At 65.7% G+C, this 27878-nt stretch overlaps 2 protein-coding genes across 15 annotated transcripts in view; one reads left to right on the top strand and one right to left on the bottom strand.

Moving 5' to 3' along the window:
• The first annotated feature begins 69 nt into the window (after positions 1 to 69).
• On the top strand, positions 70 to 19795 carry AATK (apoptosis associated tyrosine kinase). 8 transcript variants are annotated; one of them, XR_009279034.1, is made up of 16 exons: positions 7139 to 7167; positions 8507 to 8592; positions 9757 to 9890; positions 10837 to 10978; positions 11823 to 11902; positions 12011 to 12129; positions 12630 to 12717; positions 12795 to 12928; positions 13574 to 13658; positions 14280 to 14401; positions 14515 to 14664; positions 14745 to 17802; positions 17926 to 18094; positions 18269 to 18496; positions 18635 to 18847; positions 19669 to 19795. XR_009279034.1 is itself a non-coding variant. In XM_058852171.1 (15 exons), the coding sequence occupies exons 1-15, from the start codon at positions 6746 to 6748 to the stop codon at positions 18661 to 18663; spliced, it is 4821 nt and encodes a 1606-aa protein (XP_058708154.1). In that variant the 5' UTR covers positions 6226 to 6745; the 3' UTR covers positions 18664 to 19500. The 8 variants fall into 8 exon arrangements, 7 of the variants coding, with proteins under 7 accessions (XP_058708157.1, XP_058708154.1, XP_058708160.1 ...); XM_058852171.1 differs by lacking the exons at positions 7139 to 7167; positions 19669 to 19795 and adding an exon at positions 6226 to 6942 and having other exon boundaries at positions 18635 to 19500; XM_058852170.1 differs by lacking the exon at positions 19669 to 19795 and having other exon boundaries at positions 18635 to 19500.
• The window catches only part of BAIAP2 (BAR/IMD domain containing adaptor protein 2), a 39791-nt gene continuing 31521 nt past the window's right edge, over positions 19609 to 27878 (bottom strand). For 3 of the 7 annotated variants that reach the window (XM_058852178.1, XM_058852184.1, XM_058852181.1), the window contains 2 exons: positions 26611 to 26645; positions 19609 to 22400 (listed from right to left, as the gene is read on the bottom strand). In XM_058852178.1, the coding sequence (XP_058708161.1) occupies positions 22331 to 22400; positions 26611 to 26645 (105 nt within the window). In that variant the 3' untranslated portion in view covers positions 19609 to 22330. The other 4 variants (XM_058852182.1, XM_058852179.1, XM_058852180.1 and 1 more) reach the window with 3 other exon arrangements.

Raw genomic sequence — 27878 nt, 5'->3', positions numbered from 1 at the left:
CCGCCGCCGCCGCCGCCGTGCCCAGCGCGGGGCCAGCGGCAGCCGGCGGCCGTGGGGCTCCCGCCGCCGCCGCGCCATGGGCCGCTTCCCCACCGCCGCCGCTGCCATGGCGGCCGCCTTCCTCAGCCCCAGCCTCGCCTTCAGCTCCCACTTCGACCCCGGTAAGTGCCGCAGCCCCTGGACTGACGGACCCGCACCCCCTCCCTCGCACCGAGCCTCCCCCGGTGCTCAGCCCCGCTCCGGATGCCCGCGCTGCGCTGCCGGTGCACCGGGAACGAGCATCCCCGCATGGCGCTGCACCGCGAACAGAGCATCCCCTCCCCTTCATCACCGGGAATGTCACCGGACGGGCTCCCGTCTCTGACAGCCGGACCCGACCCGGTGTGGCGGTGTGACACCCCGGTGTGGTGCTGGGACATCCCGGTGTGGCCGGCGACACCCCGGTGTGGCCGTGGGACATCTCGGTGTGCCCGGTGACACCCCTATGTGGTGCTGGGACACGCTGGTGTGGCTGTGGGACACCCCGGTGTGGCGGTGGGACATCCCGGTGTGGCGGTGGGACATCCCGGTGTGGCGGTGGGACATCCCGGTGTGGCGGTGGGACATCCCGGTGTGACCGTGGGACATCCCGGTGTGGCGGTGGGACATCCCGGTGTGACCGTGGGACATCCCGGTGTGGCCGTGGGACATCCCGGTGTGGCGGTGCGGTGGGATCGCTGCCGCAGCCGGGCGGCATTTTGTTCCGCGGGCTGGAGCGCGGAGGAATCCCGGGGCTGCGCTGCCTCTGAAGGCATCTCCGGGATTGAACGGAATAATAACAACAGGGAGGATGGTGATGGTGAGAGGGAGGAAGACGGAGCCGGGGCTGAGCCCCCAGCGCCTGAGCCACGCTCCGGCCGGGGAGCCGGGGGCTGCGGGAGCCCGGCGGGGCTGGGGGAGCCGGCGGGGCTCGCTGGGGTGCCGGGGCACGGCAGCGATGTTTTGGGGCGCAGGCGTTATGTAAGCGCCGTGTTCCGGCCGCGGCGCAGCTGCAGGAAGATGCTGCAGCCGCGGAGCAGCGCGGGGCTGGCGACTGCGGTGCGGGTTTGGGGCTGCGGCCGCCGCAGCCGCCCCTCTCCGCCGCCCCCCGCAGCCGCCTCGGCTCCCTCCCGGTGCGGGGCCGGCACCGCGCGGGCACCGGGAGCCCCCGGGGGAGCGCTCGGCTCCGGCCCTTTGTTTACCAGCCCGGGATAACGCGTGTCGGCTCCGGCAGCCCAGCGGCGGTGCCGCGGCTCCGGCGCCTCCTCCGGCACCGCGAAGGCGGCGGAACGGTGCCCGTGGCGGGCGCGGTGCTGCCGGGGGCTCCGGGTGTCGGTGCCGGGCTCCCGCATCCCTCCCCGCCGCCTTCCCGGTCCCTCCTTCCTCCGCTGCTCCCGCTGCGCACGGTCGGAATCCGTGGGGGGATTTGGAAATGAGCCGCAGCAGGACTCACCGAACGGGGACTTTGTCCCCAGCCGCTCGTTATTCGCTTCTAAAATCTCATTATTTACATCCAAAATGCGGCAGTGCCGGGACGGCGGCGTTTGCCCGGCTCAGCCCTTGAGGAGATTTCGCTTTGGTTTTTGGTGTGGCCCCGTTCCACGGGAATCCTGCCAGCCCGGGGGCTCTCAAGGCAGGTTTGGTTTCAGAAGCCTTGTTTCCATCCCTGCCTGTCGCTGTGCTGCCAGGCCCAGGGCTCGGCGCTGCCGTGCAGCTGCCACCCACCAGCACCGCGAGAGGAATTAAAGGGGGGAAGAAACCAGATTCTGGATTTCACGGCTTTGTGGATTCGGTCCATGTGGCAGCAGCTCCTGCCCGTGTGGCATCGTGGCTGCCTGTGCCAGCCTGGCTCCCTGGGCTTGGCTTGTGCCAGGGAGGAGCTGGGGGAAGCAGTTTGCAGAGCATGATGGCACCACAGCTGGGACAGGACGAGGCCAGGGACTCTGGTGCTGCTGAGAGGAGCATCTCCTCCTTTCCTGGCCCTGCATTCCCTGGAAACGCACGGTTGGAAGCAACTGCTGTTGAAGCTGTGCCATAGGTGGCCTGGTGGCATGGAACAGTGACAGCAATGTCACCTGGGGTGCCACAGGGATGGGCCACTGCCCGTGCTCCAGCCTCACCTGCTGGTTTTGGCTTGTCCCAACATCTGTGTCAGGGATTCACTCCCCTCCAGGTGCTCTGGGGGAGGGTCCCGGCCCCGCAGCCTCGTGGTTCCCATCTCCCTTCAGCCATTCCCGGGCCGGGCCTGCAGATGCTCCTGCAGGGAGCACCGGAGCCACCAGCGGAGCACGAACCAACCCTGCCGGCCTCGAGGTGCACCCCACATCTCCTGGGCTTCCCGAGGGGATTGGGCACCCACTCCCCACCCTGGGAGCAAAAGGGAGTGCAGGGGGTGCCCCAGCCCTGTGTTTTTGGGCCCACCTGGCACCTGCTGCCATCCCCTGCCCCAGGCCACTCAGTGACAGCAGTGTGACAAGTGCTGGTGCTCCATGTCCGGTGCCTCCGGCTGCTCCTGGCATGAGGATGGGAAAGGCCTTGGGGGACTGTGGTGGCAAAGGGGTCACAGCAGGGAGAAGGACCCTGGAAACCCAAATCAGGGCCATTCAGGGGTGAAGGTGCAGTTGGGACTGGACACACAGAGGCGATTTGGGGCAGGGCAGCAGGAGCTCCTCGGCTGGGAGGTGACAGTGGTGGCAGCACGTGCCCAGTGTCCTGTCCCCCACTGGGGGATGGCACTCTGGGCTGGAGGGCAGCAGGAGCTGGGCACACAGGCAGGAGGTGACTCCTGGTGCCCACAGGGATGCCTGGGCAGGGTGGGGTGGCACATGGCAAACCCCCTGCCCTGGCCCAGGGAACAGCCAGAGCACAGCAGGGCAGCCAGGCCCCAGCTGGCTCAATGAGGGGACAGAGCCAGGATCCTCTTCCCTGAGGGTGCCACTTTGCTCCCCCTTCTCCTGTCCCTCCCTCCTGCCCCACGCACACGGGCGGGTGTGTTCTGGAACGTTGACACCGATCCCTGTCAAAGCCAATTAGGAGAAATTAATATGCCGGGGTTGAAAGGGCCCCGCGCTGCCGGGGGGAGCGGGGCTGTGACTCACGGGCTCCCTGCCCGGCCCTGCCTGGGACACCCTGTGCCAGGGCAGCCCGCGGCTCTGCCCTCCCTGGCGCCGCCAGAGCAGGGCTCCGGTGCCCTCCTTGCCTTGCCCTGGCACGCAGGGATGTGGGGCAGCAGTGGCACTGCCAGCACGGTGCCAGGTGTGCCAAGGGATCCACGTCCTGCAGGGGTCTGCTCTTAGTGTTTGGTGTCTGTGGCCAGGCAGCATCCCAGCTTTTGCCTTGGTGTGACGTCACCTCCCCACCGTCCCACTGCTGGGCTGGAAAATCCCAGGATTTGGGTCAAAGGGGCACTTGGGCTGCTCTGGTGCCGCGGCTGAGCTGTTCCCACCCTGCTCTGCACCGACCCGGCACGGGAAGAGGGGCACCGCTCACTGCCTGGGGTGGTGCTGGTGGGAGGGTGGGATCCAGGGACGGTGGGATGCAGGGATGAAGGTCCTGGCCGTGCACTGCTGCCTCTCCAGGGCTGGGCTGGGCTCCAGATGCTCTCCTGCCCCAGCCAGGTGGTCCCTCACATCCCCGGTGGGATTCAGCTCCCGGGGCTGGGCTGGGACCCCGCGGGGCAGTGTCGCGGGGCTGGCCCGGAGAGGAGCTGCTCTGTGCTGACTCAGCGTGCCCAGGGGCAGGAAATAAATCTCCTGTGGGCATTCATCCCCCTGACAGCCCGGGAAGCACCACTGGAGCGCGGCACAGCCGTCTCAGGTCTGCCCCTGCCATCGCTGCCGTCGGCTGAGCTCCGAGAGCCGCCCCAGGCCGGATGACCGGGGATGCCGGGGGGACACGGAGCACCCCGGGATGCTCCAGAGCCGGCACCGAGCTCAGGGTGGAGCTCAGAACAGCCCAAGGGACAGTGAGGATGTGGGGACCGTGGGTTTGGGAGGGCTGGGCACTGGAGGGATGGGAAGAGGCCCAGGATTTCCCGCAGAGCCGCTGTCCCACAGCCCAGACTGTTGGGGGGGATCCCGATTCCCACCCCTTCCCCTCTGCCAGCCGTGCCCACGTCCTCCCTGCAGCCTGCTGCCAGCAGCGGGGTTAACGCCGTTTGTTTTAATTACTGGAACCAAGGAAAATTCCAGTGTGGGCAAAGGCAGAAAGTGGAACAGCACTGCCCGCCTGGCTGGGCAGGGGATCCACGAGCTCCAGTCCTGTTGCCAGGCCACCCTGTCGGCCACCACGGCCCTTCACCTTCCCAAAATGCCTGTGAGCCCTGTGCCCACCCCCGGCCATCCTCGCTGCCATCCCTGTGGCAAAGGAGGGATTTTCCAGTCGCTGTGGTCTGTGTGTTCCTGCAGGTGCCAGGTGATTTGGGCACCAGGGACGGGCCCGAGGGTGGACACGGGGCAGGGAGGTGCCGAGCGTTCCCCAGCTCCGTGCCCTGAGCACCCTCGATGCCGAGCAGCGCTGGGGCAGAGGGGTCCGGGCTGTGCCAGGGGGCAGAGCCAGACCCCGAGCCCGGGTTCCTGCGCCATGGGGCACCCCCAGCCCTCTCGCCCCTCGGCCTCCTCCTGCTCGGGCCCTGCTCCGGAGCCAGAGCTCCTCGTTTCATAACGAGCATTTGGGATATAAATAGGCCGCCCCGCTCTCTCTGCCGCTGTTACGTAAACGCTGCTGGGCTCGGCGAGAGCCTCGGCATGCCCAGTGCCATGTACCCGGTGCCCAGTGCCGTGTGCCCGGTGCCCTGTGCTGTGTGCCCGGTGCCCTGTGCCGTGTGCCCGGAGCCTGGTGCCATGTACCCCGTGCCCTGTGCCCGGTGCTGTGTGCCCAGTGCCATGCACCCGGTGCCATGTGCCCGGTGCCGTGTGCCAGGTGCTGTGTGCCCGGTACCGTGTGCCTGGTGCCCTGTGCCCGGTGCTGTGTGCCCGGTGCTGTGTGCCCAGTGCCCTGTGCCCGGTGCCCTGTGCCCGGTGCCCTGTGCCCTGTGCCCTGTGCCGTGTGCCAGGTGCTGTGTGCCCTGTGCCCAATGTCCGGTGCCCTGTGCCCAGTGATGTGTGCCCAGTGCCGTGTACCCGGTACCGTGTGCCCTGTGCCCGGTGCCCTGTGCCCGGTACTGTGTGCCCGGTGCCGTGTGGGATGGGCTTCACAGCCCCCACTCCACACTCACTTCAAGCACGAGAGTTCAGTTTTAGTAATCAATTTAATTACTAATAATCAATTTAAGCTTGCTTTGAATTTTTATAGTATTCTTTTTTAAAAAATTACAATATATTATTATAACCTTAATAATTCTATAAACAGGATAGACTATATAATGATACATAAAAACGCAATATATTAGTGTATGGAATTATATATAGAATTACACATGGTAATTCCATGTATAATTCTATATATAATTCCATACACAATTCCAATATGCTATATATATGTAATAATAGTATATTACTACTATATATTATTATAATATACAGTATTATTAAAATTACATAATAATAATTATATTATAATAATATTAGTGTTATTTTCCATGGAAACGGAGGGAATTGTTGGCTCTTGGCTCTGCATCAGGGCGGGTTTTGATGGAGGAACTTGATTTTTTGTCCCTAATCAGGCTGACACGCGTGGTGTGTGCGCAGCAACGCCGGAGCCCGGCCTGTCCCTCGCACAGCCCTTGTTTTTATTTCGTTGCTTCAGAAAATGATAGATGATTTTCTGTTATTTTCTGCCTATTTATTTTTTGCTGCTGTTTCAACCCGAGATGGTAAAACCAGAATTAAAGGGCAGAATCAATCCTTTTGGTGAAATACGCCACATTAAAAGATACAGAAGGAGAAGGGATTAGCCAGGCGTGCCTGGAATTCACAATTAACTCATCTATTAATCACCAGAGAGGCTGCCCGAACGGCTCTGGCTCTTCCTGGTGGGAAAAGGTCTCCAGCCATGGGATAAAGGGCGCTGCTCCCTGCTCCTGCTCTTGGGGAGAGGATGCCCGGGTCCTGCCACAGCCCGGTGGAGGAGGCTCTGGGTACCACAGTGAGGGACGCCAGGATCCCAGAGCATCCCAGGGTCCCGAGGCATCCCAGGGTCCCGGAGAATCCCAGGATCCTGGAGCATCCCAGGCTTCTGAGGCATCCCAGGATCCCGGAGCACCCCAGGGGACGATGCTGTGGGTACCGGCTCCATGCCAGGCTCCTGGCTGGCACCGTGGGTACTGCCAGCCCCCACCCGGTGCTCCCACGGCAGGGCCTTCCAGGCTCAGGGACACAGCTCGGGGGGGCCATCCCGCTTCCTGCTGGTGCCTCAGTTTCCCCCAGCGCTGCACAGCCCCCAGGCCCAGGCTGAGCTCGCAGCCCAAATGGCAGCGGGGGTTTTGTGCCGCCTGGGCGCGTGTGGGTGAGCAGAGCGCGCGTCCTGCGGGCTGTGAAATTGCTTCCCTGGAAGCTGCCCATGGACACAGGGATTAACGTGATGCCAGGGCTGTGCCTGCACCGGGAGAGTGGATGGGGCTGGGAGCGAGCAGCCCGTGGCCGGAGGGGCTGAGGGACATGAGTGTTTGATCCTGCCCAAATCCCATCCCAATCCTGCCCCAATCCTGCCGCAATCTTGCCCTGCTCCCTGTCCAAATCCCGCCCTGCTTCTGTCCAAATCCTGCCCCATTTCCTGCCCCAATCTTGCGATGCTCCCTGCCCAAATCCAACCTTCCCCAGCAGGATCTGGCATGCTTCCAGGCTGGAATCCGCGGAAGGTGGCAAGAGGGCAGGGGGGATGTACGGACCGTGTTCCCAAGGCCCAGAGCATCCATCCCCTCCCGGATGATCCTGCGAGCCCTCCCAGGGCAGCGGGGAAACTGAGGCACAGGCTGTCTTGCGGCAGGTCCTGCAGCGAGGGGCCCGGTGGGAGCGGGGGTCGGGGCGTGCCCCGTGCCCGTGGGGCAGCGCTTGTGCCCGTGGCCTCGCCCGGACCGGGAGCCCCGGCTCGGCCCTTCCGCACACGTCAGCCGCCGCTGGCCGGGCGGGCTCCGCCGGGATCGCCGGGATCTCCGGGCAGCATCGCCCCGCCGGCGGCCGGAGGCAGCGGGGCCGTGGCCGGCCCGGGGCCGTGAGTCAGCACGGGCGGCGGGGAGGGACGGCCGCGCTGCGGGGGGAGCAGCACCGGCCCCGCACCGGGACCCTCCGGCCTCTGCCCGGCCCCGCTCGGAGCCGGCGGCGGCGCCGCGACCTGCGCTGGGTGGGCAACAGGCGGGGGGGGCAGCGCGGGCGGGGCTGTGCCGGCTGCGGGAGCGCCGGGGCTTCCTTGGGGTGGGAGGGAGGCTGCTGCACCCCACTGCACCCCACTGCATCCCACTGCATCCCACTGCACCCCACTGCATCCCATTGCACTCCACTGCATCCCACTGCATCCCCACTGCATCCCATTGCACTCCACTGCATCCTATTGAACCCCACTGCATCCCATTGCACCCCACTGCATCCCACTGCACCTCACTGCATCCTATTGAACCTCACTGCACTCCACTGCACTCCACTGCATCCCACTGCATCCCCACTGCATCCCACTGCACCTCACTGCATCCTATTGAACCCCACTGCATCCCATTGCACCCCATTGAACCCCGCTGCATCCGGCATCCCCCTCTTCCTCCGTGAAAGCCAGGGCTGGGTGTAAGGCTGGTGCAGGTGCCCCTGGGGCTGTGTCCTGTCTGCTGCCAGCAGCCCCCCCAGCAGCCCCCTCCCGCCGGGCTGGGGGTGAGGGTGGGGGACCCCTGACCGCGGCCGGGAGGGTGGAGGGGCTGCGAGTGGTGCCCCAGCTCAGGGGGACGCACCGAGCTGGCCGCTCTCAGCCTGACCCCCGTGGTGAGGAAGGCAGGGGAGGGGTGGCTCCGGTGCCAGGGGACCTCGCTCCGGCTGGGAGAGTGGGAGGCAGAGCCTGGGAATGGAGGGCAGGATGCGCCTGATTTCTCCTGAGAGTCCTGGGGTACTTGAGGCTGCACTCAGCCAGCCCTGTGCCCCAGTGGCCCCCGTGTCCTGGTGGCCCTTGTGTCCTGGTGCTCCCTGCGCTCCAGCAGCTGCTGCTGCAGGTGCATCTGACCTGGTTCTGGGGTAATTTGGCATCTGAGATGACGCCACACTTCCCATCACCGCTGCTGTGGGTGCAGGGAGGGAAGGTGCCAGTGGGTCTTGGCAGTGGTGCTGCCCCTGCCCGGTCCGGGCTGCTCATGGCTCCCGGCTCTCCGGTTGTGCATGCGGGGAAACCGAGGCAGGACCAGCTGGATCTCACTGGCCTGTTGTCTTCTTTGGGAACCTCCAGTTCCCGAGCTGAGGGGCAGCTCAGCTGATGGTCCCCTCGGACGGGTTCCCGTCCCCGTGCTCTGCTCCCCGTCGCCGTTCAAAGGCTCTTTTCAGTGAGTCATTTTCTCTTTTGCTGTCCCACTATCCAGGGAAAATGGTGACGTTGGCGGTACAAAGTGTGTTCACCATGGAAACCAGCTGGAAGGGGGGGCACGCCGCCCCCCGCTCCTCCCAGGTTCGGCTTTGCATCCCGAGCCTCAGAAGATGGCTCTGGAGCTCCTTCCCTGCTCCCTGGCATGGCTGGGCTGTGCCGAGGCCCGTGGGACCACTCGCTGCCACGCCGGGAGCCAGGGTGCCCTGTGCCCCCGGAGCAGGGGCGCTGCCGGTGCCCACCGGGGCAGCAGAAGCTTCCCCAGCCCCCGGTGCCCTTCAGGTGCCGGTCTCAAGGACACACGGGAGCCGCGTGGAGCTCCGGAGCTGGGCAGCGTGGCCAGGGCACGGGGACGGGGACGCTCCACGCTCCGTGTGCTGGAGCCGCGTGTGCGCCACGAGCATCCCCAGGAGCTCGGCCCCGCCTCGGTGACCCAGGGAAGGCTCACGGCACCGGCGGGGTCTGTGCCAGGCCCGCGGCCCCTGTCCCAGCCGGGCACCGCGGAGCTGGGGGGGTTTCTGGTGACCGGCTCCGCTGGCAGTGCCACGACCTTCCGGCTGCTCCCACCACAAGGGCGCCGGTTGTTTGGGCAGGCTCCGGGCAGAATAGTAATGTGGCAGCTGCAGCTGGCAGCGGGGCCCGCTGGGGATGGGCACCTCCGCTGCCACCATGGCCACCGTGTGCCCTGCCGCCCCACGGGACGCTGCACAGCTGGAGTGGGGCGGCGGCTGCCGGGATTTGGGGTGCGCTGGTGCCCAGAGGATGCGGTGCCCAGCCAGTGCAGCCGCGTCCCTTCCCCATGCCCCGGGTTCCTCCCAGTGTGGGGCTCATGGGACCAAATTCCTGCTCTTCCAGCTCCCGCGGGTGTCCCACCAACCTTGGGATGTCACCGTGCTGTGGCCAAACCCCCTGGGGGGTAAATCCGGGGGCTGGGGCTCAGCTGGGTGGGGGTGCCTGGGACCCTCGAGCTGGTACAGCCCCTCTCCACGGGTGTCATTGCCCCCCTGCATCCATGGGGACAATGCACCCCCATGCAGGTCGTGCCCGGGTTCTGGGGAGTCCCCTCTGAGCTCCCCACTGAAGGGGGCACACAGACACTGGGACCCTGCTCCCACTGACTGCTCCCTGCCAAAGCCCCCGGGAGCTCTGATGTGCCCCCACATCCCATGAGCCCCACCAAGGGGACGCCCTGGCACAGCCCGACCCCTCCCTGGTGCCCCCAGCCCTGACCACCTCGTGTCCCCACAGACGGCACCCCCCTTAGCGAGCTCTCCTGGTCCTCCTCGCTGGCTGTTGTGGCCGTTTCCTTCTCGGGGCTCTTCACCTTCATCTTCCTCATGTTGGCCTGTCTGTGCTGCAAGAAGGGGGACATTGGCTTCAAGGTGAGCTGAAGAGCCGAGGGGGGGTCCCCAGGCCAGGGCAGGGGGCTCTTCCCAGGGACCCAGCGAGGGACAGAGGTGCCTGGGGGTCCCTGGTGCAGAATTCTCTGCCCCAGCGCCAGGGCTGGATGTGTCCTGGCTCAGGAGAGCAGTGCTTGGAGTTCATCCCCTCACTGCTGCCGGGGCTCAGCACACTGGGGGTTGTATCCTGGATCCCAGCTCCACAGAGCGTGGATCTGTGGGATTCAGGATCCTTGGGGTCGTATCCTGACCCATCCCTGCTCCCGGCTCCGTGCGGGGCCAGGCCACTCCACGGTTAAGGGCCCGGTCCGCACCCTCACGCCCCCGAGGGTGGGAGGCACCCTGACCTCACAGGCACAGAATGTGCCGAGAAAACGCTTTTTCCCTAATTGCTGAGATTTTTGTGGAGGCTTGTGGCGGCCGCGGCGGGAGGGGGTCAGGCTGGGGGGGACACGCCGGGTGTTGTGTAACCTCCCACAGCGCCGGAGCACCTCGCCGTGCCGGGGGGGGGGACAGTGACCCCCCGGTGCCCCCGCACTCGTATTTAGGGGCGAGCGCCCGGCGGGACGCGGCGCATGGCCCGCGGTGGCACATGGCACACGGGGCAGTGCCGGGGGTGTCGGCAGAGCCATGAGGCACAGCCTGGCACGGCGAGATGTTCACCATCACCTACCTGCTCGCCCGGGCGGCTTTTGGGAGCCGGGGGCTGCCGGGGTGGCGCAGACAGGTAATGGGATGGGGGCTGGGGGGGATGCGCCTTCCCCGTGTGCGGGCAGGGTTGGGTGGCATTTCAGGACTGGGAGGGTGGCAATTCTGGGTCCCCACGAGCCTGTCGGGGCAGAGGGGTGTTGGGGCACTACCAGCAGCGGGGAGCCCACGGGGTCAGTTGTCCCTGCTCGGTGTGTGACCCCCCCGCACCCTGAACCAGGAGTTTGAGAACGCCGAGGGTGACGATTACGTGACAGAGCTGTCGGCGCAGGGCTCGCCTGCCCCCCAGCATGGCCCCGAGGTTTATGTCCTGCCCCTCACCAAGGTGTCCCTGCCCATGGCCAAGCAGCCGGGGCGCTCAGGTAAGCCAGGGCGGCGGCAGGACCCCTGCATGCCGCGGTTGGGGGGGCCTCTCTTCGCTGGGCACGGGGTGATGCTGGGTCTCCCCTGCTGTGGAGGGACAGCTCCAGCGGAGCCCCGGCAAGGGACAGGCAGCTGAGGTCCCTGGGGAGCGCTGCAGGGGAGCGAGGGTCCCTTGTCCCCATCTCCAGGCACTTGCGTGTCCCAGCCCAGGGGAGCAGCGCCGGGGTGGGACAGGACACGGCCACCCTGAGCGGTGACATCCACGAGTCCCATGTAAACAAGCCCACGAGTGGGAGAGGAATGTGGGGAGCGCCTGGTTGTGCCCCCTCCCAGCCCGTGTCACTCCCTGCCCAAAGAATGGCCGCGGTGGGGGGGTCAGAGGGGACCAACAATGGCCCCATTGCTGCCTGCCCTTGGCATGGGCTCCCGAGGGGCCGGACTGTGCCGGGGGGGTCGGGAAGGGGCTAAATGCCAGCGCTGTGCCGGGCTCGGCTCTGCACACCCTGCGGAGGAGAAGGGGCAGGGAGCCAGCCCTGCTGCCATCCCGCTTGGAGACACTGATACCCCTCACATCCCCCTGATCGTGGGAGGATGCCTGGAGAAGAGGATGCCTGGGATGCAGGATTCCTGGGGATGGATGCTCCGGAGCATCCTGGGGGGGCAGGGGGCCTGGCACCGGATGGCACGGTGAGAACAGCAGGGCTCGGCTGGGAGCGGTGGGGAGCACGGGCAGGTGGGCAGGGGGACACGCGGACAGGGGGGACACGCGGACAGGGGGACACGCGGACAGGGGGACACGCGGACAGGGGGGACACGCGGGCAGCTGGATGGGCTCTGTTACAGTGCAGCTCCTCAAGTCGGCGGACCTGGGGCGGCAGAGCCTGCTCTACCTGAAGGAGATCGGGCACGGCTGGTTCGGCAAGGTGAGCCCAGGGACCCCCGGAACCCCCGCCCCGGTGGGACGCGGGGCCCCGGCTGTGCCAGGGGGGTTTGAGGTGTGCATGGAGGGACGAGCCTGTCCCTTGCCCCAGGTGTTCCTGGGGGAGGTGAACTCGGGCATCAGCAGCACCCAGGTGGTGGTGAAGGAGCTGAAGGCGAGTGCCAGCGTGCAGGACCAGATGCAGTTCCTGGAGGAAGCGCAGCCCTACAGGTACCTCTGGGGCCACCCCACAGAGCCGGGAGCGGGATGCTGTGGCACGGGGGCAGATCCACCCCGTGCCACCTCCAGCCGCCGGGCAGAGCCGTGGTGCCCCTTGCAGGTGCCAGCTGAGCTCGGGGGCACCACAGGTCCGTGCCTACATGGTGGCAGGACCGGGGCTGTGCAGAGCCACTGCCCGTGGCGTGGGGCAGCAGTGAGGTCATGGGCAGAGCTGGCCCGGGGGGGGGCACGGGGCCGCTCCTGCCCCAGCACAGCTGAACAAATGTCCCTTTGTGACACATCCCGGGCGCTGGGACGTGCTGGTACCCGCTCCCCGCAGCCCCTGTGGCAGCCCCGGTGCAGGCTGCACGATGGCTCCTGGGGGCTGGTGCCATTCTCCCGGCACAGGAAAGGCGATGCTTCCCGGGGGGGTGACACCGAGCCTCCCACCGCAGTCCCGGCACAGGCAGGGCGGTGGTGCACAAACACCCCCGTTGCTGTGCCCCATACAGAGCCCTCCAGCACACCAACCTGCTGCAGTGCCTGGCCCAGTGCGCCGAGGTCACCCCGTACCTGCTGGTGATGGAGTTCTGCCCGCTGGTGAGTCGCTGTGCCCCGCTCCCCGCGCTGCCCCCGCGGCTGCTGGGCACGGAGGGTGACAGTGGCACTGCCCGCAGGGTGACCTGAAGGGGTACCTGCGGAGCTGCCGGGGGGCCGAGGCCATGACCCCGGACCTGCTGACCCTGCAGAGGATGGCGTGCGAGGTGGCCTGCGGCGTCCTGCACCTGCACAGGAACAACTACATCCACAGGTAGGCTGGCCCGGCCTTCTGGGGGGAGCTGGGGGGTCTGGATGGGGGGGTTCCCAAGGTGCCACTGCTTCTGCCCCACCGCTGCTCCTCCTGCCCAACAATATCCTGGTGCTGAGTGAGTTGCAGACGGAGACTCCAGCATCAGTGATTTTGTTGAGGAGGGGGCGCGCTGCCATCGGGGGCCACCGGAGTGTCCCCGGCCGAGCCCGGCTCTGCAGGTGGGTCCCCACGAGGGTGCTCAAGCTGTGGGAGGGGACATGGGGCCCCCAGCTGTGCTGGAGAGGGACTCCCTACGGGCATCCCGGCCTCGGTGGTCCCTGCTGCAAGAGGGGGCTCGGTGCGTGACCGGCTGCATGACCCGGCCAGTGCCGGAGCTGCAGCCCGGGAGCCCGGCCCCGTGCCAGGGCTCACACTGCCCGGGAACACCCGCCTTCTGCTTGGCTCGGCGTGTGACGGATGGACGGACGGACAGCGGCGCAGCTGGGGCGGAGCGGGCATTCCTGCTGTGCACTGAGAGCCGAGTTATCGGCACGCCCGGAGCCGGGCGGGGACCGGCCCCGCCGCCGCACGCCAGCCCCAGCCCGGTCCCCGGTGGGTGCCCCCCGAGCTCTCGGTGCCGCTGACAGCTCCGGCTTTGCTTGGCAGCGACCTGGCCCTGCGGAACTGCCTCCTCACCGCCGACCTCACCGTGAAGATCGGGGACTACGGGCTCTCGCACTGCAAGTACAAAGTAAGGCTGGTTGGAGGGAGGAGGGGGCTGGGGGCTGCGCGCTGGGGTCCCGCGGTACCCCCACGTACCCGCACCCCGGCACAGACCCGACTGAGCCTTCCCCCCACCCTCACGCACACATCCCCACCCCTCCCCAGCGGTGTCGGGGCACCCCTGAGTTTGTTGGGGTGCGGGGGGGGGGTTCAGACCACCCTGGGGGACCCTTAGTGCCAGCCGGTGTGCCCCCCTGAGCATGAAGGAGGGTTTCCCCCCACCCCGAGCGCCCTGGCACCCACGCAATGGCCTGGGCTGGTCCAGACGTGCCCCTCTGCCAGGCGCAGGTCCCTGCAGGCAGCACAGCCTGCGGCTGCCCACCCGTCCGTTTGTCTCTCTGTCCTGCTCCAGTTTGCCCACGGCTCCTGCAGAGCTGGGACTGCCGAACGCGGGGTCTGGAGGGGCTCGGGTGTGGGGAGAACGAGGGGAGGCGACAAGGGACAGCAGGTGCCAGGAGCAGAGCAGGACAGGCTGGGGGCAGGTCTGGGGGGAGAAGGGGCGGTGATGGAGGGTGGGGAGGCAGCGGTGCCGCTCCCTGACGCCATGGATTGACGTTCTCTTCTCGTACTGACCCTGCACACTTGGCAGGATGACTATTTCGTGACGGCCGACCAGCTGTGGGTGCCGCTGCGCTGGATCGCGCCCGAGCTCATCGATGAGGTGCACGGCAACCTGCTCGTGGTGGACCAGACCAAGGCCAGCAACGTCTGGTGAGCGGCTCTGGGGGGCACAGGGGGCTGCGGCCTCACGGGACGCGTGGGGGGGGTTTTGGGGGCGGTTTTGGGGGTCTCCCCGCACCCCCAGCATGGTGCCATGCCCGCAGGTCGCTGGGCGTCACCATCTGGGAGCTGTTTGAGCTGGGCAGCCAGCCCTACGACCACTATTCCGACCGCCAAGTGCTGGCCTACGCCATCAAGGAGCAGCAGCTGAAGCTGCCGAAGCCCCAGCTGAAGCTGTCGCTGTCGGAGCGCTGGTGAGGAGCCCGAGCTGTCCCCTCCCCTGTCCCCCGGCACGGGCGGGGGCCGGGCTGACGCTGGCCGCTCCCCACGGCAGGTACGAGGTGATGCAGTTCTGCTGGCTGCAGCCCGAGCAGCGCCCCACGGCCGAGGAGGTGCACCTGCTGCTGTCCTACCTGTGCGCCAAGGGGGCCACGGAGGCCGAGGAGGACTTCGAGAAGCGCTGGAATTCCATGAAGCCCAACGGCAGCGCCAGCGGCAGCCACCACGGCCCCGAGCTCTCGTCCTTCCCGCTGCTGGAGCAGTTCTCGGCCGACGGGTTCCCCTCAGACGGGGACGACATCCTCACCGTCATGGAGACCAGCCACGGCCTCAACTTCGAGTACAAGTGGGAGCACACCAAGACCGAGCACTTCCAGGCCCCCCTGGGCTCCCTGAGCCCCAGCAGCGCCGCCCGCTACCACGACCTCTATTACCCGGCCACGACGGCGGGGCTCAGCCTGGGGGTGTCCCCGTCCTGCTACGAGTGCAAGGCCTCCGGCTGCCCCGGGGTGCCCGCGCCCGGCGTGGTGCCCATCCTGGGCGCCCACAGCCCCTCTCTGGGCAGCGAGTACTACATCCGCATCGAGGGTCCCGGCGAGGGCAGCGCCGAGCTGGATTATGCCATGTGCAGCTACAGCCCGGTGGGCGAGCGGGGGGCCCCGCGGCCCCCGGGCTGCTGGAGAGCCCAGGGCGGCCGCGGCGGAGGCACCTACGACTCGGACGGCAGCCCCACGGTGTCCCTGAGCATGGAGCCGCTGCTGGGCCACGCTCCCGCGGCAGAGGGCTCCTGGGAGTGCGCCGAGTACTACCCCTACCCCTGCCCCGGGCAGGAGCCCAGGGGCTACGAGCCGTCCCCCAGCCAGGGGGCCGAGGGGTACCTGCTGGAGGAGGAGCCCCCCCAGCCGGGCAGCCAGGACTGGCCCGTCCCCGCCTTCCAGCCCGGCGTCTTTGCCGACCCGCTGGGCGTCTCGCCGTCGGGGAACTGCGCCTACAGCCCCCCGGGGTACGGGGGCGCAGCGGGGGCGAGCGGGGCCCCGCCGGACTGCGTGGCGCTGGAGCTGGGCGAGGACAGCCCCCCCAGCGCCCCCCACCCGCCCGCTGCCAGCCCCCCTCCTCAGCGCCAGCCCTGGGCCTCCAACAGCTCCTCCAACAACAACATCGGCAGCGGCAGCCCCCGCGAGCCCCCGGCCGGCGACAGCTGGTGCTACCGCCGCATGATCACCTTCCGCGGGCTCATGGCCAAGCCGCTGGGCACGGTGCCCCGCGGGCAGCCCCAGCTCGGGGGGTCCCCGCCGGGCCACGACTTCCTCCGCCCGCGGCAGGATCAGCCCCCCGCCATGGCCGGCGGCTCCTCCTCCCCGTGCCGCTCGCCCTCCCCGCGGCGGCAGGCCTGGCACGGCCGTGACTCATCACCCTGCGGCCCCGCGCAGCCCGGCACGCTGGCGGAGAGCCCCGCCGCGCCCCGGGGCCCCGCCGCGGCCCCGCCACCTGCGCCGGGGGCCCCGCGCGATGCCCACCCCGAGGAGAGCTCGGCCGGGGGAAGCCCTGCCCGCAGCCCGCTGCCCCCCGCCGCCGCGGGGCCGGCGGAGGCCGCTCCCCCCGGGGCTGGCACGGCCGCCCCGAGCCCCGGCCCCCCCGGCGAGCCCGGAGCGGACGGAGCCCAGCCCGTACCGGAGCCCGCCGAGGCCCCCGCCGAGGCCGCGGCCGAGAGCGGCGCCTGTGCCGCCGCCGACGCCGACCGGACTCCGGACAAGACCTTCTCCAGCAGCAGCTTCCCCAGCGCGGACGAGGGCAGCGACGAGGACACGGCCGAGCTGACCTCCGGCGTCTTCACCGACTTCTCCGGGGAATACACGGAGCGGGCGGAGGCGGCCCCGGCGCTCAGGTCCCTGCAGAAGCAGGTGGGGACGCCGGACTCGCTGGAGTCGCTGGACATCCCCTCCACGGGCAGCTCCTGCGAGGTGCTCAGCCCCGGAGCCTTCGCGCCCGCCGGCCAAGCCCGGGCCCTCGACAGCGGCTACGACACCGAGAACAACGAGTCCCCCGAGTTCGTCCTTAAGGAGCCCCACGAGCCCCGGGAGCCCGAGGCCTTCGGCCAGCTGGGGAAGCCGCCCCCGGGACTGCCGGGGGGCGAGGGTGAGGCTGCGGCCCCTGAAACGCGGCTGCCCAGTAGCCCGGGGGCCGAGCCGCCCGGGCTGGCCGAGAAGAGCCCCTACCGTGACTCTGCCTACTTCTCCGACTGCGACGCCGAGGCCGAGCGCGGCCACAAGGACGAGGGGGACAGCGATGGGTCCCGCACCCCGGAGGCAGAGGAGGGTCCCCGCTGCCCTGCGCAGGACATAGGGCGAGGAGAGGACCCGCTGCACCCGCCGGGGGCTCCCGGCAGCCCCCCGGCAGCGCCTGGCGCGGCGGTGGCGGTGCCCGCACCGGCGGCTTTGGAGGGGGTCTGGGTGGGGACGGAGGCCGGGAGCTCACGGGAGCGGGCACCTGGCACCGAGCAGAGCCCCGCTGGCACGGGGCTGGTGCCGGGCAGCCCCCCGCGCCCTGACACGGACACCTGTCCCCCGGGCTCCGTGACCCCCAAGACTTTCCTCTTGACCCCGGTGCCGGTGAGCCCTGGGGAGCCATCAGCTGTTGGAGGCACCTGCGTGCCCCAGGGCGCCCCTGGACCTGGGGGAGCCACCGTGGGGGACAAACTGACTGTGACCCCCGCGCCTGGGGAGCTGGGGCTGCCCCTGGAGGGGACTGGGGCGGGCGATGCGCCGGGGGGTCCCAGCACGCTGCTACCTGGGGGCGAATCGCGGCCGGGGCTCTCCCCGCCCCCGGCGGCCCCCGAGCGCCGCGAGGAGCCGGAGGAGGAGGAGGAGGACACGGAAGACAGCGACGAGTCGGATGAGGAGCTGCGCTGCTACAACATCCAGGAGCAGAGCGAGGAGAGCGAGGAGGAGCCGGCGGCCGTGCCCATCGTGGTGGCCGAGAGCCAGAGCGGCCGGAACCTGCGGAGCCTCCTCAAGATGCCCAGCCTGCTGTCCGAGTCCTTCTGCGAGGACCTGGAGCGCAAGAAAAAGGCCGTCTCCTTCTACGACGATGTGACCATCTACCTCTTCGACCAGGTGCGTGCCTTGGGGGCCGGAGCCGGGAGCTGGGCACGGCTCCACAGCATTTTGGTGATGGGAGCCATGTCCAGCCGAGCCCCCAGTGAGGTTCCTTCCTTCCTGCTGTTTCCCCATCCCCAGGAAAGCCCCACCCGGGAGCTGGCTGAGCAGAGCTTCCCAGAGCCCACCCTGCCTTCGGGGCAGCCCCCCTCGCCTTCGGGGCAGCCGCCTGCCAGTGGCAGCCCCCCCAGCCCCACCGACAGGCTCGGGGCCTCCGACGACTCTTCGGACGGCAACGCCTCGGAAGAGAGTGAGAGACCAGGAGCTCGTGGGGCTGGTGATTGTGGGGTGGTGGGAGGGCAGCGGTTGTGGGGTGATGGGGAGGCAGCTATAGGGTCATGGGGACAGTGGGGAGGCGGTGCTGGGGTCAGAGGTTATGGTGGAACTCTCACAGTTGTCTCAGCCCCTTCACTTTGTGTCCCAGGCGGTGGCTTCGAGTGGGACGATGACTTCCCTCTGATGCCAGTGAAGCCGTCCCTGGTGGCCTCGCTGCCGGGGACGCCGGCAGAGCCCCCCGCGGCCGTGCCCGCCCTGGTGCCGGCGCAGAAACAGGTGCTGCCCATCCAGTTCTCCCGGTTCACGGTCTCTCCTGCCCCGGTGTCCCGGTTCTCCATCACCCACGTCTCCGACTCGGACATGGACTCCATAGGAGGTGAGTCCCCCTCGGGATGCTGCTCTGTGGGTACCCAGTGAGCCGTGGGATCCCGTGGGGACTGTCACCCCTGTGTCAGGCCGGGGGTCTCGCGGGGGGCCGGGACCCTCTCACAGCTGTCTGTGTGCCCCTTTGCAGGCAGCAGCGAGGACGGTGACCGGGAGTGAGCCCGCCGGGACGCAGCCGGCATTGCCCCGGCACCGGGGCGGCGCAGGACGGCGGGGCCGGCGCGGGGGCCGCCCGTGGGCTCCCACACCCCGCTGGGCAGTTTTTAGGCAGATTTTATCGGAAGGAACTCGTTTGCTGCTTGGAGTGGGAGCGGGGCCGGCGCGGCCCCCGCGGGGCCAGGCGGTGGGTGACGGTGACGGCCGTGCGTGTGCGGGTGGCTGTGAGCGTGCGTGTAAAATACACACTTATATATATATATATACATATATATATATAAATTATAGCGTTTCAAGGGTAGTGCCCTGACCTTGCTAACATTTGCAGAGTGTCTCCTCCCCAGTGACGTTCCCCCTTGGCTTCTTGCCCACATGTGCTCCCCGAGGCGGTTTGTCCCCACACCCCTTCTCCCCCGGGCTGTCCCCTCCCTGTGCCGTGTGCTCAGTCTTGCACCTTGTGGCAGCTTGGCTGTCCCACCGTGTCCCACAGCTGCCCCATGGCTGCCCCAGAGACGCTCCACGACATTCCTGACCGAGGGCCCACTGGCTGCTGCCACTCTGGATGTCACTCCCTGTGCCAGGGGTGCCACCGGCTACCCAGAGTGGTCCCCATGGCTTTGGAGCTCCCCTCCCTTGGTTTGCAGGGATCAGTCCCAGCTGGGGACCCTGAGGACTGCTGGGACCCTTGTCCATTGGAGTGGGGAGCAACACTGGCTGGTTGTGGGGGGAATATCCCCCCACCGGGAGCCGCCAACCTGACTATTTTTGTATTTAAACAAAAATTAAAATACCCCAACCCCACCCCAAAACCAAAACTTGCTGTTGACTGAACCCACATTGATGCGATTTTAAGTTATTGCTGCCAAAGAGACTTATTGGGGAGCGGGGGGAGGGGGGGCGCGCTCGTGGTTCTTTGTTCCGTTTTGGGTTTTTTTGTTTGTTTCTTTCTTTGTTTTGTTTTGTTTTTTTTTAATTCATTCGAGGCTTAGGATAATTGTGCAATTCCAGCTTCCGGAAGGAAATAGAAGTAAGCGGAGCTGAGCGAAACCTTGAATTCAGGGCTGGTTCCTTTTGGGGTCTATAGACCAAACCCTGAGGTGAGAAATGTCCCCCCTGAGCCCCTGCCCCTCTCCTGCTCCTGTGTAGGGGGACGAGGGACACTGCACAGACAGCAGCCACGTGGCACGGGGCTGGTGCCACAGGATGATCCCACCCTGGGCTGGGGTCAGCAGGACCCTGGGATGAGCCTGTGCCCACCCCAGCCTGGCACTGCCATGGTCCCAGCCCGGGGCTGGCAGGGGTGTCCCCAGCCTCACCCCCCTTCTCCCTCCTCCTCCCATGGCCAGCCCTGGGGCTGTGTCCCAGCTGGAGCACCCTCGGTGCTCAGGGGGCTGCTGTGGGGGCCAGGGGCTGTTCCCCAGCCCAGGTCACACCCGGGGCCCTGGGGGACCCCAACTTCAGCCCCAGGGTGGCCGTGCCACCCCCCCATACCCCCACTGCTGGTTCCTCCTCCCTGCTAAGCAATTAGTGCTTAGTTAGTGTTTAATTTAACCCCCCCACCTGGCCTGTAACCGCCCCCAGCCCAATTCTCCCAAACTTTTTCCTCACCCTTTACAACAGGGGGGCCACCCCCCGCACTGACCTGGGCTGCAGCACCCAGGGGTGCTGCCCATGCAGGACTGGGATGCTCCCAGGACTCCCTTCCCGCAGCACCCACCCTCCCACCCCCTGATCCCCCTTCCCTGCACCCCCCAGCACCACCCCACACCCCGGGTTTGGTCTATGGTGCCGCAGGTCCCGGCTCCGGAGGGCGGATGAGGACAGAGCTGTGGCTTGGGTAACTTTTTTAATAGAAAGGCTCTTCTTACATGGTCTATTTTCTCAATACGGGTCATAATTGCTGTATTTTTTATCAGTGCTGATTTCCATACAGCTCCCAGCATGTGTGTCAAATCTCATCGGGCCAATAATAAAGTTTTTAAAATATCTTAAGCCGTTTCCTGCCCCGATCATTGCCCAGCACCCAGGATGGAGCCAGCTCGGGAGGGCTCCGGCCACGCTCCAGGGCCAGGCAGGAGCCTCTGGCCAGGGAAAACGCTGCAGGAGGGAGGGCTGGGGGAGGTTGAATTGCTCAAAAATTATGTTTTCTCATAAAAAATTATTTCAGGTTACGTCTTCCAGGTGCCACCGAGCCAGGAGGTGCAGCAATGGCTGGAGCCAGGGTGGCAGCTTGGGGGGCACGGGGGTGGAAGAGGACACCGCAGTGGCCGAGGGGACCCCAGGCCTGTCCCCACCCCGGGCTGTGACCACCAAACCTCTCCCACCCCCTGCCCGACCCCTTTCCCTCGCCCCTGCCCCGTCTGGCCCCCACCCATCTGCTCCAGCCCTGGGAGACGAGCAGGAGGCACGGGAGAGGAAGAGGAGGCACATCATGGAGCAGGGAAGCCTCGTGCAGAGCTGGAGCCTGGGAGGCCACAGGAGAAGCTGTTTTCCTGCAGTGGAGCTGGGAAAGCCATCAGAGGGGACACAGGAGAGATGAGGCACCACATCCAGCTGGGGACAATCTCTGCCCGGCCAAGTGCCCAGCCAAGCACCCCCTGCCCGGGCTGTGGGGACCAGGACACGCTGCACCAGGGCTCAGGAAGTGCAAAAGGAGAAATACAACGGGAAAAGCAAAAACTCTGTTTGGGTCCAACCGCTCAGCCATGGGAGACACGGTTCCCACCTGGAAACACTCTTCTCCCTGTTTTTGGAGCAAGGATGTGACCCTGGTCACTCAGGAGCTGTGGGAAGGGCTGTGGGAGCTGCCTGGCTCGTGGGCACCCCCAGCAATAAGCTTAGCAAGTGTGCATATATATATTTGTATATATTTATCTCTATCTATCTCTCTCTCATGCAGCCCTAGGAACAGAGGAAGAGCAAGCAGCCAAGCAAGAGGTCCGGACGGGAGCTCCTGTCTGCAGGGAGCAGGAGAACCCCAAGGCTCACTCACACACTGCCCTCGCCTCCACAAGTGGTTTTTTCCTAGCTTATATTTTACAGCAGTACCGTAATTCCCTACAGTATCCCGAGCCCTGGCGCAGCAGGAGCTCTGGGAGCGGAGCTGACCCCGTCCCAGCGGGGGCTGCAGTGCTGGCACCACTGCCCTATCCCAGCCTGGAGCCTGGGGTGGGCACCTGGGCTCTGCTGGGAGCTGCCTGTGCCCCCCACCTTGCAGGGGTGTCCTGCCTGGCCTGGGGTCCCTCCCGTGTGGGCGGGGAGAGCAGGGGGACAGGGTCCTCTCTGCCATTGCTGCCCCACTGGAGCTCTGTGAGCCCACGGGGAGTTATCCTCCGGCTGAGCCCGTTTCTCCACCCACAGCAAGCTGCTGCTGGGCCTGGGAGCCACCCTGGCCCTGGGCCGGGCTGCTCTGGCTCCGGGAAGTGCCACCTTAGCGCAGGCAGGGGACAGGTGACATGGCAGCACCGTGACCCTCTGCCACCGAGGGAGTCTAGAGAAGAGAGATCTAGGGCACTAGCTTGAGCCTTTGGCTTTCAAAGCAGCAGGATTAATTAATAAATTCCGCCTAAAAATGGAGTCCTGGGGAGCTGGACATGCAGCGGCGAGGATGAGGATGAGGATGAGGAGGATGAGGAGTGGCGAGTGCCACGCGGGCGCCGGCGCTCCCGGATCAGCTGATGAGCGGAGCAGAGCGGTCGTTCGTCACCGTTGGCTTCAGCTGGACATTGGCAAAGGGGTTCCTGTGGAGGAAGAGGAAGAGGGAGGAAGAGTTAACAGGGGGTGGAGGCCTGGACAGGACAGGGCACCGGCACGGCGAGCGGCAACTGGCGAGACCCCAGGACCAGCAGCGCTTGGGGAGGGGTTAAAGTGGAAAAGCTCTGCCTTGCGGAGCCCCCGGCCGAGCTGCCCCGCTCCCTGAGCTGCCCCCGCTCCTCAGCTGCTCTCCCAGCTAAGCCGTGGTGGGTCAGAGATGAGCCGAGCGCTGCTGCAGGGGGATTTGTCCTACATCCCTCTCCAGCCCACGGCTGGGGCTGGCACCGGGGGCCGGGGATGATGGAGCTGCTCCAGCCTCCCCCGAGGCTGGGCTCAAACCGTTCCCAGAGATGGGAGCACTGTGGGATCAGCCAGCCCTGGAGCAGGGGGCTGTGGCTTCACCTCCTGGCCAGGGGCAGAGCTGCAGAGCCCTTGTGCTGCCTCTGGAGAAGTTAATACCCAAGAGGAAGAGTGTGGGAGACTAAGGACACCTGGGTGAGCTTGTCAGAGTCCAGAGCCCAGACAGGCTGACCTTGGGTTTCACCTACCTGGGGTGTCCCCAGCACCCTCCTGCTGCCACCGTCACTTGGCCAGGACAAGGACAGGGTATAAGGACCCCTTGGCACGGGGAGCATCCTTACCCCTTCTCCAGGAGGTCCCCTCTGTCCTCTCCCAGCAGGAGTTAATTCCCGGGGGGTGTGGGCAGCTCTGGGGGTCCCTCTGGCTGCCTGGGGAGTCCCCAAGCACCCCCTGTCCTCTGCAGCCTCTCTGTCTCGTGTGCCCACCGCCCCCAGCCATCCCCAGGGAGCCACACAATCCTCCTGTCCCAGTGGAGGCGATGGCCACAGCCCCCCACGCCACTGGGCCACTGAGCAGTCACCCCCGTGGGGGCACAGCCCTGCTACCCTGACGTGGGTTCAGGTAAAGTGCCCTGGTTACCACATGCACCTGGACCGAGCAGCTTTGGGATGTCCCCAGAAGCTTTGGGATGTCCCCAGAAGCTTTGGGATATCCCCAGCCATCTCCCAGAGTAGAAGGAAGATGTTGGGAGCTGTACCCTTCTGGGACAGGCACTCATTGTCAGCCCCAGGCCCCCTCTCTGCCATCCCTCACCTCTCCACGTTCGCTTTTTCTTTCCTTAAAAGAGAAATTACTTTTGCTTAAAAATAGGGTAATTAATTTCACACCTAATTAATGCAGATGCTTAGATCACTTTCCCTCCCAGGATGCCAAAATAGATTCTCAGGACTGGAGGGAGAGGAAAAGTTGCTTTGATGAGTCACCCGGGGCTCATTTAACTATTTCTGTACTGGCAGAGAAGAGCCACTGGGCTGGAGCCTGCAGCTGCAGGGAAAGCAGCTCATGGATCAAAGAGAAACGGGGAAGGGGCTCTCCAGGCTCTGCAGTGCCAGCGAGGAGGGTCTCGGCTCCTGGGGAGAGACTCCTGCATCCCGTCCCCGGGGCCAGGACGAGGAGGCTCCTGGGACGAGCCTACAACAAAAAAAAGCTGCTCAAAAAACTTGCGGTTAGTGCGGCCGTGTCCCGGCCCCTGGAGAGGGCTGGGGACAGCGGCGGACGCCGGACACCTGCGACCAAAGAGCTGGTTAAGGGCAGCGGGGGAAGCGCAGGAGCAGCTCAGCATCCCGGGAAGCGCAGCCGCGGCGGCGGGGCGAGCAGCAGAGGCAGCCCGGGAGCCCCGGAGCTCCGGCCAGCGGGACGGGGACAAGCGGTGACACGGAGGGGACAGCGGGAAGCAGAGCGGTGGCACCGTCCCCGCGCAGCCCCGCGGCGTCACCCGCTGCCAGCGCACCCAGAGCGTCACTTACTAACTACGGGCAGGGGCACCTCAAAACCTGGCCACTTCAACATCGGGGCTGCAAGGGAAACAGAAGGCAGGTTGGAGGACACCGGGACGCTTGATGGGAACAGAAGGTCGTGGTTAAGGAGAGCTTTAAGGCCGCGAGGCGGTGGCCACCTGGCCCGAGAGCCCGCTGGCCACCCCGCACGCAGCGCCGGCGGGCAGAGGAAACAGGAGGAAGAAAGAAGAAAAAGGAGGAAAAGTGGTGTTTATTGAGTCTCTGGTGCTGCGAGGAGGGGAAGGAAGGGCACGGCCAGCCGGGAGCTGTGGGAGAGCAGCGGCCGGGCACGGCGGGGGCTGCGGAAGGGAGGGGGCGGCTTCCTTCCCCCCGTGCCGGCCATCGCCGCTTTCCCAGCGCCGGGAAAGCGCAGCCGAGCCCCGGCATGCGGCAGCAGCAGCAGCAGCAGCATCACCTCCGCGATGCTCGGGGACACGGACGGGAGCCGGCCCTAAAGCAGCTGTCGCTGCTCCCGCTCAGCGAAGCTGTTTAGAGCCGAGCAGCGTCCGCAGGGACGGAGCAGGAACAAAAACACGGGCTGGGAATGCGCGGTGGGCGATGCGGGCGGTGAGGGCAGCACGCAGGCACGGCAGCCGAAAAAGACACCGAGGCCCAGCTCAATGCAATAAATAAAACTTTTATTCAAACAATAACTCAGTACAGGGCACAATTCTCTCTGGCTTTTAAAAAAGGTTTTTCAGCACTTTACAATCTCCACACAGGCTTTGCTAGGCTGGGTTTGTGGTTTGTTTTTTGTTTGTTTTTTTTTTTTTTTTTTTTTTGTTTTTTCCCCCTCTACATTCAGTCATTCATCGTGAAATATCCTGGGTTAAAAATCCTTAGCAAAATTCGGACATCGATGCAGGAGGGGCTCAGAACAGTGCGCCCGTAGGCGAGGAAATAACCCAAAAACTGGTCCGGGGTTGGGGGGGGGATCGGGGGTCTATTGCCAGCAATGTCCCAGTAAACAGGCAATGTCAGAGGTCTTAAAAATCACATCAGAAAAAAGCGTGAACAGCTTTGCAGTGGAGACGGCCACGGGCACTGGGAGGGCTACGGCCGGGCTAGTGCGGGAGCGGGACCCCCGTGCGGGGTGGGAGCCCCCCGGGCACTGCCGAGCCCCCCGCGGGGGCTGCCTCGCCCAAGCCTGGTTTGGGGATGCGAGCAGCCCTCGGAGCCCCAGCCCTAACGTGAGGTAACAATACCTTGCTACAAAAAATATATATATATATATATTTATAAAACAACCAGGAGTAACCCTTCCGGGGGGGTTCCCGCGGCCGGCGGGACCCCAGCCCAGAAGAGCAGCCCTTTCCCCGGGGCGGGAGCTCTGTGCCATCCGCTTCTCCCAAAGCCACCGCGGTGGGATGGAAGCGGATCGGGCCGAGGGGGAGGCGCGGGGACGCTGCTCCCCCTCCGGGAACGGCATCCCGGGCGCGGGCATCCCGGATGCTCGGTAACAGTACGGACACCAGAGGCCATGCATATGTGATCCAGTCTGGGAGTTTGGTCCAGGCTCGTGCGGGGCGGCCGGCGCGGCCCCTGGGGGGGACAGTGCATCGCTAACATCACACGGGAGGACAAACACCGGGTCCCACTAAGTGACAACTGCACCTGGGCTGTGAGCACAGACCTGGCGGCAGTTTCTGCTCCAAAAAGGCTTCAGAAACAAGGGCACTGTGAACACCAGGGAGGGGTGAGAAGCACCATGGTTTCCTTGAAGATCACAAGAGTTTCAAATCCAAAAGAAGTAGAGAAAGAGAAACGAAAGGGAAGGAAGAAAAAAAAAAGGGGGGGGAAAGAAGCAGAAAGCTCTTCCAAGCAGCAAGGGGCCGCTGCGAGCCCAGGTGTCCTCACACCGTTGATACCAAACTGCCACTGCCGCTGCGGAACAAAGCACAGAGATGCCAGAGTGGCCGCGGGGCAGCACCGAGCCGGGAGCCAGCTCCCCTCAGGGCACCGCGGCACCCACCACGGACCGGGGGCGAGCTCTGCCCAGCCACGGGCTCGGGCTTAGCCCCAGGAGCGACACGGGGCAGCTCCGAGGCAGAGGGGATGGAGAAGGTCCCGGAGCGGGGGCTCTCCGTGGCTTCACCGTCCACGCGTGAGCCGGGGGAGCGCGGGAGATGCGACTCTGGAGGAGCACGAGGTTGGGGACACCAGGCTGGCCCCGGGACCTGCCCCCCCTGGGTCCCCCCACTCTCACAGATGAGACCTGGCCCCATCCCAGGCACTGCCGGGGACCCCACGCAGGGACCCCTGTGGGGACACAGCCCCACGGCTCCACCCACAGCCAACACCAACAGCTCGCAGGGAATGCAACAGGAAGGTGACATCTTACCTGCTGACCGACCTCGTCCCGTAGTCATCGAGACCCTGTGGAGAGGAGGGGAGGAAGCACAGTGAGGGACGTGTGGGCTGTGCCTGCTCAGGCGCCACCGGAGGGTCACACGAACAAACCAAAGTGCATCAGGACCCAGGGCCAAGCGCTGATGCATTTGGAGAGGACAGGGAGGTATGGAGATGATTGGAGTGGGATTCAGACAGCAGGGAGTGAAGCTGCACCACTCTCTGTAGAATTTATCTGGGCAGACACTGCTGGGAGAGCCCCTCTGCTCTGCCCAGCCCCTCCAAGGAACAGAGCTCTGGCTGCTGCTGAGATGCTGAGACTGCTGGGAAGGGACTGCACGACTGAGAGACACCAGTGAAATGTTCTGTGGAAAGAGGGGTTGCCTGTATTCACTCCCACCAGAAACCCACAGGGTTTTGGACCATTTTCTCCTTTAGCCGGTGCTGAGCAGGCTTTGAGGGAGGGACCGAGGGGCAGAGGGGGACCAGGCCCAGAGAACATCCCTGAAGGACATCCCTCAAGGACATCCCTCCCTGAGCAAGGGCCTGCCCTGGGATACAACTGGAGCAGCTCTGCTCTCCATGACAAACATGGGAGCACTCCAGGAAAGAGGGGGAGTCTGTGGCCTTTGAGCTGGCCATGCACCAGTGGCCAGAGACCCACATCCCCACCTCCCCAGGAATGTTCCCAGTCACAAAATACCAACCCCAGCAGCAAATCCTGCTGGAAAACCCCAGCAAAACAGCAAGAAGTGGGGCTGTGCTTCCATCCCACTCCCTGCAGAGAGGATCAGATCCCAGCTGATATGCCCTGTCAAAGGCTCGGTGCTGACTGCCCTTCTCTCTCCCTCCTCATCCTCTCCCCATCTGCCAGCACATGATGCCAGCCTGGCTTGTCCCACCGGGCTCATTCTGGTGGGAGAGCTCCACTACAGCAGTAGCTCCTGGATTAGGCTGATCCCATCTGCTCGTGCATCCTCCCTGGCTGGCTATCCAAGGAGCCCTGGGCTTGCTTTGGACACTCTGGAATCCTGTCCAGGGTCTGCCCCAGTGTCCCCACGGGACTGTCACCGGCTTGAATTGGCCAGAGAAAACACTTCCAGCTGCCTGTGAGCAGCCTGTTTCTGGTGGGAGCCTCCCATGGAGTCAGCAAGTGTTGTCCTTTGGGGGTTTACGGGGCCATTTTGTGCCACTGCCCCCCGTGCCTTGCCCGTTCCGCCCCATCCATCGGCTCCCTGCTCCACCCCACGAGAGGTGCTC

The sequence above is a fragment of the Poecile atricapillus genome, chromosome 17, assembly GCF_030490865.1.
Source record: "Poecile atricapillus isolate bPoeAtr1 chromosome 17, bPoeAtr1.hap1, whole genome shotgun sequence".
Lineage (NCBI taxonomy): Eukaryota > Metazoa > Chordata > Aves > Passeriformes > Paridae > Poecile > Poecile atricapillus.
Note: the sequence above shows the minus strand (reverse complement) of the source record. Positions and strands in the feature narration are given on the sequence as shown.